Source organism: Planococcus citri, chromosome 4 (assembly GCF_950023065.1).
Source record: "Planococcus citri chromosome 4, ihPlaCitr1.1, whole genome shotgun sequence".
Classification (NCBI taxonomy): Eukaryota; Metazoa; Arthropoda; class Insecta; order Hemiptera; family Pseudococcidae; genus Planococcus; species Planococcus citri.
Window position 1 is genome coordinate 10,202,729 of NC_088680.1, and position 17,213 is coordinate 10,219,941.

General features: G+C 33.6%; 2 protein-coding genes and 1 long non-coding RNA gene across 5 annotated transcripts; 2 read left to right on the plus strand and 1 right to left on the minus strand.

Annotated features, from left to right (window-relative positions):
- Positions 1–565: 565 nt before the first annotated feature.
- LOC135845620 (mucin-2-like) lies at positions 566–9,009 on the minus strand. Of its 3 annotated transcripts, none has more exons than XM_065364309.1 (10): positions 8,868–9,009; positions 8,614–8,673; positions 8,377–8,510; positions 4,936–5,106; positions 4,309–4,351; positions 4,125–4,219; positions 4,001–4,043; positions 3,784–3,872; positions 3,295–3,682; positions 566–1,147 (listed from the first exon to the last, which is right to left on the minus strand). In XM_065364309.1, exons 1-10 carry the CDS (start codon positions 8,878–8,880, stop codon positions 636–638), a joined length of 1,548 nt encoding a protein of 515 aa, XP_065220381.1. In that variant the 5' UTR covers positions 8,881–9,009; the 3' UTR covers positions 566–635. The 3 variants fall into 3 exon arrangements, with proteins under 3 accessions (XP_065220381.1, XP_065220379.1, XP_065220380.1); XM_065364307.1 differs by having other exon boundaries at positions 3,781–3,872; XM_065364308.1 differs by having other exon boundaries at positions 3,781–3,872; positions 8,614–8,670; positions 8,868–9,001.
- LOC135845624 (uncharacterized) lies at positions 8,824–9,706 on the plus strand. Its single transcript, XR_010558785.1, has 2 exons — positions 8,824–8,958; positions 9,073–9,706. It is a non-coding gene; the product is annotated as an uncharacterized LOC135845624 (long non-coding RNA).
- Positions 9,707–12,536: 2,830 nt separating this feature from the next.
- LOC135845622 (uncharacterized) lies at positions 12,537–15,774 on the plus strand. The gene is made up of 6 exons (XM_065364314.1): positions 12,537–13,152; positions 13,329–13,397; positions 13,491–13,624; positions 14,022–14,183; positions 14,257–14,311; positions 14,510–15,774. The coding sequence occupies exons 1-6, from the start codon at positions 13,140–13,142 to the stop codon at positions 14,773–14,775; spliced, it is 699 nt and encodes a 232-aa protein (XP_065220386.1). The 5' UTR covers positions 12,537–13,139; the 3' UTR covers positions 14,776–15,774.
- The last annotated feature ends 1,439 nt before the right edge of the window (positions 15,775–17,213 follow it).

A 17,213-nucleotide genomic window follows, 5' to 3' on the forward strand; every position in this document is an offset into this window, starting at 1 on the left:
TCTACATAACAAGCATAAAAATATAAAGAGCAACGTGACGTATAAAGTAGATAACCAATCTCTTTAAAATGTGTATTTTTTATTTTTTATATTACGATTTGCTAATTTTAAAATGAAGTGTGACAGTATCGTTTGAAAATTGAACTTGAACACCCAGAAAATTGCTATGAAATAATTTTTAAAAAATGTGGTTAAAATTTGAAAATTTGTGGTTCAGAACAAATACCCATACCCTCCTCTCCAGAAAAAAAATTGAAAATTTCAAATTTTTTAAGCTTGGAAAAAGTTAAACAGTTGGAAATAAATTTAATACTTACCAATATTTTCACTCAAAAATGTGTTTGGATCACCCATTTTTTTTTAAATGGACTTTTTTAAAATGATGAACTCACAAAAATGGTCGAACCTGATCTAAAATACACGAAAATCACATTTAAAAAATAGATTTATGATTATTATAATTTTCATTAAAAATGTGTTGTACAAAAACAGATTATTTAAGTACCTAGGTACGAGTATGTACACATTTTAATTTCATTCGACACAATAAAATTAAAAAAAAAAAAACAGTTTACCTATTTGCATATTATTTTGCATAAGTACATACAATAATATATTTCAAATAATTTCCACACTCAATAAATAATACACTGATTTCGTTCATCAACCAAGAAATAAAACCTATCACACCACGCAGATATCAAATTTCTATAGGAATTCAACGTATCCCAGTCTTCCACCACCATAGGAGTACCAAAGCTGTAACTTCTCACAATCCATCTAGTAGCCAAGGCACCGCTGGGCAACTGCTTGAGAATATATTGAGCCGGACCGAAATTCCAGTTTTGTTCCTTTTCACCTGCAGAAGTGGCAATTAGTCTAATTTGGACGCCGGGGAAATTCCAATTTTGACCAATGTTGCCGTCTGGTCTGACATTCATTTCGATATCATCGTTTCCTCTTTTCCACGTGACGTGAGTATCGCCTCTGTCGCTTCTGTCGTATTGTATGTTGCAGTCACCGTGGTGGAATTGTTTGGTGAAATTTTGGCCTGGTTGGCGATCGTTTAAGAAGTCTTGGTTGAAACCAGGGATATCGAAACGAGTGCCGAAGGGGTTGGGTTCGGGGATTGCTGTGGTTGGAATTTCTGTAAAATACATAAATAAATAAATAGGCGAATAATTTTTTTAAAAAAGGTGCTAAAGAATATTAAAAGAACTCTTAAAGTATGTTTTTAATTTCAGATATAGTCCGGCATATGTCAATAGGAGTAATTGCACCCCCCCCACGCCGATCCTCCGGTACAACTTTTTTCTTAAAGGGGACATCCCAAGGAATATTTTAAAGCAAACTTGCCCAAAAAAAGTTGGCCTTACTTACAAAATGGCGGCCATTTTGATTGACAGGTCAGCCGAAATCGCAGATTTGGCGTTTCAACATAGGACTTGCACGAAATGTTTCAAACCTTACAAAGGTAGATCGAAAGATCAAGCAAAAATTTATCACCTGTCAAAATTTCAAGTGCTAAAGTGCGTTTTTCGATTTTTGGTGAATTTTTTAAAATCCAATTTTGGCCAAAAATTAGGGAAAAAAATCAAAATTTTACCAAATTGACCAAGAAAGCTGAAATTTGGTATATACCCTATTTTCGACATGCCAAATCGATTGGAAACGATTTCAACCCGTTTTGAGCAGTTCTGGAGCCTCCAGCAGATTTTTGAAACTCGAAATGCTCACAAAATTCCATCAAATTGGAGTTGTAAAGCTGAAATTTATTCTAAAAACTAATTTCAATACGCTACGAAGTAATGTAGGTGAATTTCAAGTCGTTTGGGAGCCTCCAGCGACTTTTTGAAAATTCCTGAAGTTTCCAGCAGATTTTTGAAACTTTGAATTTTCACAAAATTTCATCAAACTGAGATGGAAAGTCGAAATTCATTCTGCAAACTAATTTCAATAGGCTACAAAGTGGACTGCTGGTGGATTTCAAGTCGTTTTGGAGCCTCCAGCGACTTTTTGAAAGGTTGTATGGCGTTTTTTTGGAAAATTGAAATTTTCTAAAAGTAGTTGGAAGCTTCAAAACCATTTGCATGCCAACTCCATTTGATAAATAAATGTTTGCGGGAATTTCAAGTATCAAAAATGTACTGGAGGCTCCAGTAATTTTCAAAAAAGTCGCTGGAAGCTCTAAAATTACTTGAATCCACCTGAAGTCGTCTTCAGAGGGTGTTAATTGGAATGTAGAGTAAATTTTCATGTTTCCATCTCTATATTTTGATGAAATTTTTTGAAAATTCAAAGTTTCAAAAATCTACTGGATGCTTTAGGAATTTTCAAAAAGTCGCTGGAGGCTCCAAAACGACTTGAAATCCACCAGCAGTCCACTTCGTAGCGTATTGAAATTAGTTTGCAGAATGAATTTCGACTCTCCATCTCAGTTTGATGAAATATTGGGGAAATTTCAAGTTTCAAAAATCTACTGGAGGCTCCAAGAATTTTCAAAAAAGTCGTTGGAGGCTCTAAAACGACTTTAAATCTACCAGAAGTCGTCTTTAGAGGGTGTTAAAATTGGAGTGTAGAGTAAATTTCTGCTTTCCATCTCCATTTGATGAAAGTTTGTGAAAATTCAAAGTTTCAAAAATCTGCTGGATGCTTCAGGAATTTTTAAAAAGTCGTTAGAGGCTCCAAAACGACTTGAAATTTACCTACATTACTTCGTAGCGTATTGAAATTAGTTTTTAGAAGAAATTTCAGCTTTACAACTCCAATTTGATGAAATTTTGCGAGCATTTCGAGTTTCAAAAATCTGCTGGAGGCTCCAGAACTGCTGAAAACGGGTTGAAACCGTTTCCAATCGATTTGGCATGTCGAAAATAGGGTATATACCAAATTTCAGCCTTCTTGGTCAATTTGGTAAAATTTTGATTTTTCCCCTAATTTTTGGCCTAAATTGGATTTTCAAAAATGCACCAAAAATCGAAAAACGCACTTTAGCACTTGAAATTTTGATAGGTGATGAGTTTTTGCTTGATCTTTCGATCTACCTTTGTAAGGTTTGAAAAATTTCGTGCAGGTTCAATGTTGAAACGCAAAATCTGCGATTTCGGCTGACCTGTCAATCAAAATGGCCGCCATTTTGTAAGTAAGGCCAACTTTTTTTGGGCAAGTTTGCTTTAAAATATTCCTTGGGATGTCCCCTTTAAGAAAAAAGTTGTTCCGGAGGATCGGCGGGGGGGGGGGTGCAATTACTCCTATTGTCATATGCCGGACTAATATGGTGTGTATTTTAAATACCTGTATTTGCTGGAACAGTTGTTCTGGAAGCAGTGGTTTTTGAAGCAGTTGTTCTGGAAGGGGTTGTTCTTGAAGGGGTTGTTCTGGAAGTAGTTGTTGCTGAAGCAGTGGTTCTGGATGGAGTTGTTCTAGAAGCAGTTGATCTGGAAGGAGTTGTTCTGGAAGGAGTTGTTCTGGAGGCAGTTGTTCTGGAAGTAGTCGTTCCCGAAGCAGTTGTTTTGGAAATAGTTGATCCAGATGTAGTTGGTCTGGAAGTAGTTGTTCCAGCAGCAGTTGATCCAGAAGTAGTTGATCCAGAAGTAGTTGATCCAGGAGTAGTTGTTCCAGAAGTAGTAGTTTCGGGGACAGTTGTCCCTGAAAGAGTTGTACTATTTGGAGAAAACGATTTCTGTAAGAAATAAAAAAAAAAAATGCAGTCAAAAAATGAAAGTGAAAGTCCAGAGTGCATGGATAAGCTTGTTTACTAAATCAATGTGCAGAACTTACTACATTTTTAGGGTCTTTGCTGGAGCCAGGACGTTCCGAAGGACTACTAGTCGTATCTTTGGAATTTTTTGGTGTTACTGTAGTTGCTGCTTCTATTTTAGGAAAAATATCAACAATGTTTTTATTTAGGTTTTCAATTCGTACGTCTTTTTATCTAACATTTTAAAAATCATTTTCCAAGGACACGAAGCCTAAAGTATAGGTAAGCATAATACCTCACCTGTTGTTGTAGGAACAGTGGTAGTATTTTGAGCAGAAGATGTCTGTGGACAGTAAATCATTTATTATAGACTAATGAAAATCAAATTCTAGGGGCAATTTTGAATTCATATGCAGAGACTTACTACATTTTCAGAGTCTTTGCCTAAGTCAGAACGTCCTTCCAAGAGATTACTCGCATCAGTAGAATTTTCTGGGTTTACTGTCGTTGTTGGAATTTCTGTAAGAAAAATGTAAGTAAATTTGACTGAATAAGCTGGAAATGTTTGAGTATGTATTCTCAAAAGCCAAGAAGACGTATGATATCACCTGTACTTGGAGGAACAGTAGTATTATTTTCAGAGGACGATGTCTACAAACAATGAAAAATAACGAACAAGTGATAGATGAAGATAAAATACGAAGAGTGTAGATATTATATAGGGTGACTTGCCACAGAATAACCTCCTTCCACCAGCAACATAGGCACCTCATACCGAGATCATGTACATATGTTTGCCTAACCTCCAAGCCGCAGGGGCAAATTCATGGTCACTCGAAATTTTTTGAGTATTTTCACAAAAATGAAAAAAGTAGTTCAATTTTGAACACATTTTTTGGACTATTTTGCTTCTAACAGCTCTCCTTGTTCATCTGGCACAGTTATCAGCCACATTGAATAATTCTGCATAAAATTAGTTATCCAGCCGCGCAAACCACAACACTCTACCTATCACGGTCGCTCGACGGTGTAACGTTGAAAGTAAAGGACAAAATGAAAAAAAAAAATCAAGTGACCATGAATTTGCCCCTGCGGCTTGGAGGTTAGGCAAACATATGTACATGATCTCGATATGAGTTGCCTATGTTGCTGGTGGAAGGAGGTTATTCTGTGGCGGGTCACCCTATATACTTAGGTACAGGTCACATTGAACTAGCGAATGGATATGTACTTACTTCATTCACATTCTTAACATCTATTGGAATAGGATCACTTTTTAACGCTCCCTTATCGGTTATAGCTTCACAGTGATAATTTCCAGACGTTGGTTTTTTAATATTCTGTAACACCAGATTTTTATCGGCGATAATTATGCCAGCTTTGAAGTCAGTTGATACTTCTTTACCCTGAAACAGAAAATGTAGGTGCATAATCTATTATATCAAAATGGTGAGATTTTTTCCGTTTGAAAAAATAATGTTGATCATTTTGTTAAATTTGGATCATTTTCAAAAAAGTAAGAAAAGGCCAAAAATATTCAGAAAACCCCACAATTCTTTTTTTCAATTTTTTGAAATTGACAGTAATGGCAAAAAAGTTGGCAACACCGCGTTCCAAAATATTTCACCAATTTCAGGAATGATATCGTTCAATATTTTGGCTGAATTGATAAAAAAAAATTTCAAAACCCAAATTCACTCAAAAATAAGCGATTTGCAAATTTTCAACCGTTCAGAAGAACACTAAAAATGGTCTAGGATTTTGACTACAGTAACATAGATCGACGCAGAATCTCAAATACTTCCATGTAGGACTAGGCTATTTTCCCAGAAATAAGTTAGGTAGCGACAGAATCGAAAAAAACACGATTTTATTAAAAATACCTCCTCTTTGAGGACCCATTTCTCCCCTCCAAAAGCACCCCCAAAACTAAAAAAAATTCTAAGTTACTTTCAACTCAAAATAAAGGTTTCTTCTGAGTTTGGTCAAATTCCATCGACTTTTTAATATTATTTACTAAAAAAATAAAAAATATCCAAAGGGGTAAATCAAAAAAGAAAAAAAATTGTTGAAAAAGTCCATGAAATCAGGATTCAAAATTTGAAAAAATGTGTCAAAATTGAGGCATTTCTTCCAAACCAGAAAAAGCTTATTTATTAGGGGATCTCTTCTCAACTCTTCACTTTTTGGATTCGAGTTTTGGAGCATGTAAAAAAAAACTGACAATCAAATTCAAAATCTTATCAATTTCCCGAGTTCGTTTCTCGATAATTGACAGATTTCTAAAATACATATCAAAATAACCTCAACATTTATTTGAGTTGAAAAGCAAAAATTTTTGGATCAGAGGACTTTTTACGTGCTCTTTTCGAACATTCCAAGGTCTCTTCACATTTGAGGGGAAAAATTGGAGTCATTTGATGGCTTCCTCGAATGTGAATCTGAAAGGACAAAAAAGTTAAATTTTTGTACCGAAATCAAGCTGTCTATTTTATTCAACTCGAACGTCAACGTTCAAGTGCTGTAGTGCATTTTTCGATTGTTTTAGTGACTTTTTAAAGATCAAATTTGAGAGGTGTCATATTGGCCTGGTTCGTATACGTGATATTATACAAATCATTGGCTAGTAAACTTGAGAGTCAGGTTTGTAAATAATACATTTGTCTTGTTTACAAACCTGACATCGTCATTATGTATTTTGATTCCCGGGCTATCAGGTCATAATCGCGTCAACAAGATTTAATTCTATATTCTCGGTTAATTCTATTCGGAATCTACGATAACATTATTAAAAGTTGTCGTTTATATTTTTTATATTTTTGTGTTAAACTTTTGTCGTTAATTCGACATAATAAATAATAATTCGTTCTTTCGTATTCATTGTTTATTCCGTTCTGTGACATTGCTATTCTTGTTCTCTCGACTTGAGCTGTTTTCGTGATGTATTTTATATTATTCACTAGTGGGGAATTCCAGTCTACTTATTGAGTAAGAAGTATATTCACGTTTACGTCGGAGTTTGCTAAGATTAACTATATCAAATTTACAAAGCTAAAATGCAAAAAAAAAATTAAAACAATACTAAATTGAGCTGGGAAGCATGAAATTTTTTACCCCATTTTGACCCCCCCCCCCCCGCTCCCTCTTCTCCCAAACGGATTAGAAACTGTTTCGAACTATTTTGAGCAGTTCTGGAGCTTTCAAACGATTTTTGAAAAAGTGAAATTTTCATAAAATGTTACCTAATTGAATAGGTACCATAACTCAAAATTTACATTTGTACCTATCTCAATTTCAACATTCTGAGTTGATTGAAAATATGTAGTTAGTTTTGAGCTGTTTTGGAGGCTCTGGCTATATTTTAAAAATTCCAAATTTCTAAAAAGTGCCATAAAAACTGTACAAATTAACTTTGGCACGTATAGGTAATCGAGGTTGGTACTTGTTAGTGACCCAGTCGATTGATTACCTACACATCATTTTTCCAAAATTGACTGATTTGGAACCCTTGGGTAAGTTTTTCGGCAATTTTATAGTTGTTAAAAATTCCAAAAACAGATTAGTGTGGAGGCTCCAAAATAGATGAAAAACATCTAAAAAAGACTCAACGTGTTGAAATTGTGGTGTAAATATGAGCTAAAAATGTCGATAGTTTATAAAGTCCGCATTGGAATATATTTTGCTGGAATTTCAATTTTCACAAATCTGCTGGAGGCTCCAGAACTAAATTTTTTCACATTTTTGTACTAAATTTGATTTTTGAAAATTCACCAAAAATTGAAAAATTCGCCTGAGCACCTGAAATTTTTACTCATGAATTCATGATGTATTTTTGCGAGCTCTTTTAATTTAACATTGTCTTGTAATACCCATTTTGGTTTAGTTAAGGACTGAAATCTTCTTCGTTAATAACAAAATTTATATACCCAATCACATCGTTAAATTTTTTTATGCCATAAAACGAAACCAAATTCAAGGAGACAGAGCAAAAATTCTCAAATTAAGTAAGTATCGGTTTAAAAAAAATAGTAGGTAAGGATTTCAACTTTTCAATACCCATATTTTTTTCTAACGTCAGAAAAGTTTCAATATTGTCAGAAAAAATTGCTTAAAAAGAAAAAATATCAATGAAAACCAAATTTGAAATAAAAGGTCAAAGCCTAAAGGGAAAAATTAATCAATATAACCGAATTGGTCGCTATTGATTGATTGAAATTCTCTTAAAACAGTGTCAGGGCAAAAAATGTATCAAATAGCATTTCTTCGGGCAAAATTATAGAAAAGTTCAAAATTTTACAAGATTTTGTAGGTGTTCAATGAGATCATTTTATAATTTTTTGCTGGGTTTTGTCTTATTTTGCCAAAAAAAAAAAAAAAAAAAAACGACAACAAAGTGAAAATTGTCTTAAAAATTATCACACTACCAATATACCTAATTCTAAAAGATTATAAATAAAAGTTCTCAGATCAAAAAAAAAAGTAAGTATTGGGGCATTAAATGGTCAATTTTTGATTATTCTTTTCTATTTCTGGTACAAAACCTCAATTCCAAAAAAAAAAAAAGAAAGAAAGAAAGAAAAAACAGAAACACAAAAATCAAAAAAAAAATTCAATCACGAAAAACTACGAAAAGTGAAAATCATTCTTTTTGCTCGATACTGGCAGGCTGTACTTACGTCATGAAACCATTTAACTTTATAGACACTGGTTGTATTTGGTTCAATGTCACAGGTAATATAGATATCATTATCTTCTTTAACATGACTCGGATTCAACTCTGATCCTAGATGTGCACCGATGATAGGTGTATCTGAGGAAATTCAAAAAGAATTTTAATTCACGTTCTCTTTGTATATAGGTCTAGGTAGAGGTACCTATATTATTCGTATTCCATTCTAAAATAACATCGTTACCTGTATCCGCAGCATCCACAATGAAACACAACGAAGTTATCACAAACCCAATTACACCTGCTTCAAAGTCCGTGAAAATTAGAATAACAAGTTAGGTATTGTATAATATGTATGTAGTTATGTGAATATCTCATTTAAATTCAGATTTTTTTTATCATTATCATTATTACGAGTACGTATTTATTTCTATCAAATTTAATTAGTATAAGTGTAATTTTCATTTAAAATTTTACAATTTTTAAAAATCAACTCACCGATAAGTTTCATTTTATCAGACGTAGGCTACCTAATGGGATCTGTTTATAATTCGAACGCGTAAATTAACGTACTTTATCGGACACACAGGTAAATACAAGTAACTGAGATAAAACAATATATTCAATGAGTAATTCTCGCCTCTTGGCCTCCGCGATTCGCTGTGTTTATCAGATGTCTATTTAATGAAATTAATTATTTCAGGAGTCATCATTTGAATATTTGTACCTACGCGAGTGCAGGAAGACTCATTTGTACTTGGACTTACACACGTACCTAGACCAACGTGAATATTTGAAAGGTACTTGAAAAAAAACAACAACTACATAGTCATCAATCAATACTTTACTATGCATGAGTCTTTGTAATATTACGCGTACTTACCTATAGAAAAACCAGAAATTCAAGTCACGAGTAACGTTTGTGTCTGTGGTTGTTTTTTTTCGAAAAAAAAAATGTTCATTTATACTTACCTGCGATTGAATTTCCAGGAATAAAAACACCACCTACAATTTCATGTTCCATGCACCTATAATTAAGGCTTAGGTACTCAATGATTCATTTGATGACTATATATCTACGTAATACATAGTTCATATAAATTTTTTTTCCAAATATAATACCATAAAGTACTCGTACCTAGGTACATTTCAATTTAAATTTGTAGAGGTTGAAAATCCTCAATACCATGTAACAGATTGCAGCAAATATACCTACTACTATTTAACGTAGGTATAAAAAAAAATCAGATGGACGAGGTGTAAATTTTTACATTTGTGTTGATCGATGTTCAATGTTCAAATTGTGCTCAAATTCTAATAAAAATCGGTTTATGGAATCGTTATTTTATAGGGTCATTCCATGTCAATTCGACCAAGACGTGGTAAGGGGGGGGCGGGAGTTTTTTGAAATTTTTCCCGTGGAAAAAACTTTAGAAGGGATGATAGACTATAATCCATACACAAAAAAGTGCTCTAAAAGTTAATTTTGTATTTTTTTTTCGGGGACCAAAAAAATGCGCTGCCAAAATGAAGGTACTACCTGCCCCATTCAGGAAAGTGCAATTTTGAAATTTTTACCCCGAACAATAGAAGGGGGGTGGACCCTCAAAAAGGTGATTTTGGGGACATGGTCGGGACCGAAAAAACTCGACGGGGTTGTGTTGGGGGATTTCTCCCGATGCCAAATATGTAATTTTTTTCCGTGAAACCCTGCACAACTGCATTCTATGGCACTTTGAATGCGATTTTTTTGCATTTTTGGCCATTTTTGATGCTAAAATGGCTCTAATGTCTAGGATATGGCTCGGGACCGAACGATTCTTGGACGTTTGTTAAACGGGGCTATTTGAAGCCCAACTACGCAAAAACGGCGAAAAAATACGATCACAATCTGATTTTACGTGCACTAATAGGCTTGTTAACCACCCCCCACCACTGGAATTCAATAATGCATTGTCTATTTGATAATATCGATGCGACCCATCAAAATAGTATAAAATTTCGCGCTGAACTCAAAAATCGCAATGATTTTCAATTCTGGCCCCCACGGTGGAGTTTTGCCCCCACCCCACCCAAACTGAATACCTAATTATGACGATGATATTGAACATATTTTGCACATTACGCGTCGATACTGAGGATTTATGTTTACGCAATAAGAATGATTCTCATATTCGTTGTATTTGGGAATATTTTTGCTTCAAAATTTTTCATTCAATCTCCACCCCCTCCCCTCCTCTTTAAGGACTATGTTTGAACATGGATTTGAAAACTTGAACATGACCTATCAAAATTGTATAAAATTTCGCGCTGAGCTCTAAAATTGCAACCATTTTTCATTTTGACCACCTCAGTGGAGTTTCGCCCCCCCCCCCCATGAAGCTAACTATGAAATTGAGCATGTTGCACATTACGCGTCTGTATATGAGGATTTATGTCACAATATGATGCTCATAATAAAACAAAAAATATTCGAGGAAAAAAAGACAAAAAAATATGAAAATGGGAACAAAAATGAAAGATGAAAAAAATATAAATGAAAAGAAATCAGATAAAATAATAAAAAACTGAGAGTAAAATGCAAATAGAAAAATGGAACAACAATGAAAGATACAAAAAATACAAATGAAAAAACAAGATGAATACGATAAATGAAAAAAAAAAAAAAAAAATGAGAACGAGAAAAAATACAAACAAATAAGAAAATTGGAACAAAAATGAAATATGAAAAAATATAAATGAAAAAAAATCAGATGAAATAAGAGAAAAAAGAAATGCAAGAAAAAAATACAAACAAGAAAAATGGAACAAGAATAAACGATACAAAAAATGTAAATGAAAAAAAAATGAGATGAAATGTGTAAAAAGTAAAAACAGAAAAATATGAAAAACGAGGGAAAAAATACAAACAAGCAAAAAAGGAACAAAAATGAAAAATACAAAAAAAAACAAAAAGTACAAACCAAAAAATGTAGATGAAATGAGAAAAAAAACAGAAAATATGAAAAATAAGAAAAAATGAGATTCATAATTTCGGTTCATTGTTTCCAAACTTCATTCCAGTCATGAGAAAAACAGTCAATCGAATTTGGGAAGCGGAAAGAAAGGATCAAAATGAAAATTTATTGCAATTTTCGAGCTCAGCGCTAAATTTTATGTCATTTTGATGGGTCGCATCTAGTTTTCAAATAAATGTTCTAACATAGTAGTTTTGAAACAGGAAGGGGATGGGGCCGAGATTAGAAGAAAAATTCTGAAAGAAAAGCATGCCCACATAAGGTTCATGAAAATCACTCTGATTACGTGTGCATTAATCCTCATAAATACAGACGCGTAATGTGCAACATGCTCAATTTCATAGTTAGGTTCATGGGGGGGGGGGCAAAACTTCACCGACAGGGTCAAAATGAAAAATGGTTGCAATTTTCGAGCTCAGCGCGAAATTTTATACCATTTTGATAGGTCATGTTCAAGTTTTCAAATCCATGTTCAAACATAGTCCTTAAAGAGGAGGAGAGGGGGTGGAGATTGAATGAAAAATTTTGAAGCAAAAATTTTCCCAAATAACACGAATATGAGAATCATTTTGATTGCGTAACCATAAATCCGCAGTATCGACGCGTAATGTACAAAATATGTTCAATATCATCGTTATAACTATTCAGTTTGGGGGGCAAAACTCCACCGCGGGGGCCAGAATTGAAAATCATTGCGATTTTTGAGTTGAGCGCGAAATTTTATACCATTTTGATGGGTCGCATCGATATTATCGAATGGACAATGCATTATTGAATTCCAGTGGTGGGGGGTGGTTAACAAGCCTATTAGTGCACGTAAAATCACGTTGTGATCGTATTTTTTCGCCATTTTTGCCTAGTTGGGCTTCAAATAGCCCCGTTTAACAGACGTCCAAGAATCGTTCGGTCCCGAGCCATATCCCGGACATTAGAGCCATTTTACCATCAAAAATGGCCAAAAATGCATAAAAATCACATTCAAAGTGCCATAGAATGCAGTTGTGCAGGGTTTCACGGGAAAAAAATACATATTTGGCATCGGGAGAAGTCCCCCAACACAACCCCGTCGAGTTTTCTCGATCCCGACCATGTCCCCAAAATCACCTTTTTGAGGGTCCACCCCCTCGTTGTGCGGGGTAAAAATGTCAAAATTGCACTTTTCTGAATGGGGCAGGTTGAATGTTTTTGAATTTTGATTTTTTGTGATGAGTTCATTTCATCGAGTGAATCTAAACTAAAGTCAGGTTCGGTGATTTTTCTGGCATTTTTTAAAGTTTCCTTCCACACAGCTTAATAATTGAAAATACTTTCGCTTTTTTCCTACCAACTGTAGGTGAAATCTAATTAACGCACAGAATACGCATTTTACCTTTGATATCAAAATATTCATGTCAAGCTGATAGGAACATCTACATATGTATTTAAAATTCGTATCATTATTGCCATGAAATGAACCGTCAATGAGCACGTATTAATAATAACAAAAGGTACCTATTACCTAATTATTCACTGATAAAGCACCTAGATGATTTTTTCATTGGCAGAGATTTTATCAAATCTGTCGATAGAAAGTAGGTCCATAGGTATTTTTATTTTATTTTAAACTTTATTCGAAAAAAAATCCATTCAATGCTTTGATCGTCAAGAGGAACCTACTACCTACTTAGCCAAAAGCTAAATCTTGTTAAATCACAGTTCTGTTGCTTGAAAACACACATTTAATTTATTCGTTTACTTATAAAGAATCTGTAAAATGAAAATTGTTGGTAAGTGGATTAAGTTCTCTATTTATTTTTTTAAATTCCCACTTAATTGAAAAAATTGCATGCTGATTATTATAAAAATATGTACCTACTCTATAAATCATTTATTTATTTTCTGAATTTTACTCATAATCGAATTACCTTTACTTAATACCTAATTACTGCGAATTTTGAAACAGGAGTGGGTCTAATTGGAGTTTTGATAACTTCATTACACATATGTTACATCGCGGATGCTGCGGTTACAGGTAAAAATTATCCTTTTTTTATACGCAGTCTTGCATCGAAAATAATATGTAGACGAAGATGACGTGAATATAATACTTTTCGATGTTCTTCAGATACACCTACAGTTAGTGCAAATCTAGGATCAGAATTAATTCCGGATGATATTAAGGAAGGTGACGATATCTACATCACTTGTTACGTTAAACCGAGCTCAACTAAAGTTAATAAAATGGATTGGTTTCACAACGTAAGTCAGAAGTATACTTACCTACTTATTTATTAGCTGTTTTATTGCAGAAAACTACTCGAGTTATAAAAAGTCTAACTTCAGCAAAAGTTGAGGCTTTAGGCTGATTTACCTACTATTTATTTTATGAGAATTTAAAAGAAATCACTTTTGGAAGAAAATTCAATCGGTCTATTTTTGACATGAATCTTCTTCAAAATCAAATCTCGATCATCAATCATAATTTCCAATTAGATTAGAGCTTTTGGAAAAATGTAGGAAATCCTTCGATAATTTTTCTATACATAATTATTATATAATATCTAATCCATAATGCATAAAAATTAATCAAGGTGAAAGTTCATTGCCAGTGAATAGTCTATAGCTTCTCGTTTATTTTTTATTTTTTTAAATTTAGGATACGCAGATATCTACTGACTTCAAAGCTGGTATCGTAGCTTCGTATGGAAATCTAGCGCTACAAAAAGTTAGTAAATTATCAGCTGGAAAATATTCCTGTCAAATTACTACCTCGAATGGAACTCTGAACAGTAATCCTGTGCTTGTAAATGTTAACGATGTAAGTACCTATCTACTCATAATTTCCAAAGTATAGAGCTCATTTTAATTTAAAATATTTTTCTTTTATACAGAATCCACACTTCCAAAATAATGCTGCTATTTCTATACATACGAGTACCAGTACAGGTGAGGTTGATATAGACCTAGGTCCTATACATATTATGTTATGCTTACTTGATCCATGATAAAAATATGAAAAAAATCTATTCCATGACGAAAAATATACGGACTTCGAACTTTGGAAAAATGTTCACAATTAAAAAATTAAAAATGTAATAACGCATCAAATCAGTATAGTTAGTCAAATGAATGTTTTTCTTACAGAAAATGCACCTGCAACCAAACTCGAAAACACTTCAGACACTCGTTTTGAACTTCCCGGTTTCAACAAAGATTTCCTAAATACTCTTGTAGCTGGCCAAAAAGAGACCAGGAACTTTAAGACCGTCGAATACGTTTTTAATTACACTCGAAGCGCCGGTGGAGATGTCACGTTCTTGTGGCGGAAAGGAAAAGATTCGGTTGAAATGCAGTTCATACCCCGTGAGGCCTTTTACACTGATAGGTACGCTGACGTATCAAACGCCTAAAAAACGCCATAAAAACCATGGTAAAATTGTGGTATAATAGTCGTATACACGGCAATTTTACGTTCGCTCAAAATACTGCGATATTGCGAGTAGTATTTTTGACGTAAATTTGCACTTTTTACTACTTTGCGAGTACGTCAACTTTACGCCAAAGTTGCGAGGAGTAATTTTGATGTAAATGTGTCGTACCTACATCATCATTTTTACTCTTGAAAAATGCTTTCATTAGGATGTAGTATTTTCAACGTAAACTTATGGTACATACGGCATGGTTTTGTAAGACGTATTAACGTCGAATTTGGAGACGTAATTTTGACAAGAAATTGCTGTAAATACTACATCATCAATTAGCCTAAAATACATCGAATTCGCGCGTAGTATTTTTGTGATATTTTTATGGTTGATACGTCATGAACTGAACTCTGAAAAAACGTCTGATTTTGCATGAGGTATTTTTGACGTAAATTTGGAATTTTTACTACATCGTAAGTACGTCAATTACACGTCAAAGTTGTGAGGAGTAATATTAGCGTTTTTCAAGAGTGAAAATTATGATTTAGTTACCACACATTTACGTCAAAATTACTCGTCGCAACTTTGGCGTATAATTGACGTACTCGCAATGCAGTAAAAATTGCAAATTTACCACAAAAATACTATTATGTGCAAATTCGACGTATTTTAGGCTGATTAACGATGTCACATTTACTGCAATTTTTTGTCAGAATCACCCTGACAAATTTGACGTTACTACATCTCAAAAACCATGGCGTACATACCACAATTTTACGTTGAAAAAACTATATCTTAATGAAAGCGTTTTTCAAGAGTAAAAGTTATGATTTAGTTACCACACATTTACGTCAAAATTACTCGTCGCAACTTTGGCGTATAATTGACGTACTCGCAATGCAGTAAAAATTGCAACTTTACCACAAAAATACTATGAGTAAATTCGACGTATTTTAGTGAGATTAACAATGTCACATTTACTGCAATTTTTTGACAGAATTACCCTGACAAATTTAACGTTATTACGTCTCAAAAACCATGGCATACATACCACAATTTTACGTTGACAAAAACTACATCTAATGAAAGCGTTTTTCAAGAGTAAAACTGCCGTATTTTCGACGTAAATTCGCATCACAGGTAAGTATGTCAATTATACGCCAAAGTTGTGACGAGTAGTATTGACATAAATGTGTGGTAACTAAATCATAGTTTTTACTCTTGGAAAACGCTTTCATTAAGATGTAGTTTTTGCAACGTTAAATTGTGGTACATACGCCATGGTTGGTGAGACGTAGTAACGTCGAATTTGCCAGGGTAATTCTGACAAAAAATTGCAGTAAATATGACATTGTCAAACAGCCTAAAATACGTCAAATTTTCGCATATGGTATTTTTGTTGTAAATTTGCAGTTTGTACTACAGTAAAATTACAGCTGTTTTGCTTCTTAACCCTACACCGCATGATTTCAGTTGGGGGGGTGGGGTAATTTTTTTTGGGTTGTTTTATCGACTAGTATCTCAGGAAAAATAGTGAAAAAAATCTCGCCAACCTTACATCAAAGTTACGGCGTGAATAAAGGAGTGGTCATATGTGACCACTTATGTACAAAACGACAAAAATTTCTGTAATTGAAATTCATAAAAATCACCTCTTCTCGTGAAATTATGGTAGAAAATGATAATTTCTCAATCACAATGAACAGTTTTATCGTTTGTTCCAAGTTAAAAAAAATCTGACAGTCAAAAATGTCAAAATCGGAAAATTGACAAACATAAAAATGAAGAAAATGAGAAATTACGCGTTATGAAAAAATATAAAACAGTTGCAGCAGTTTCTTGTCGATCTGTGAGGAGTATTAGGTGAAATCCGAGTAGTCTTGACGAAATTCGAGCAGTTCTTGACAAAATTCGCGAAATTTTTGCTGAAGTTTTTGCAGATTTTTCATATTTTCCATCATTACATTAAACCAATCACTTTTTAACACTAAAATTGTTTAAAAGAAACGAATATATGCGAAGAACAAGGACGAAAAAAAATTATTACGCTCCTGTTATCAACGTTATCAGTTATCATTTATGAACCTGTTCGTACTCGTTGTGCATAGGTGGTCATATATGACCACTCTTCTTTTTGCTATGTAAATTACGCGTAATAACAAAATGCTTCGATTTTTTAGTTCTCACATGTTCCTGAGGTAGCGCTGTAATGGAAAAAAATATTTCAGATCCGCTTGGTCACGATAGATTTGCTGGAAGGCTTCTAAGAATCACGCCAGAGTGAATTTTTATGAATTACTCGATTTCCCTTACAATTTCTTTTTTTTCATCCACTTCTTTGCAGAAAAGCTACTAGATTTTGGTTTTAATGGTTAATATGGAGTTTAATAAATGCGCTTAAATAATTGTTTGTAAAAAATCAGCAA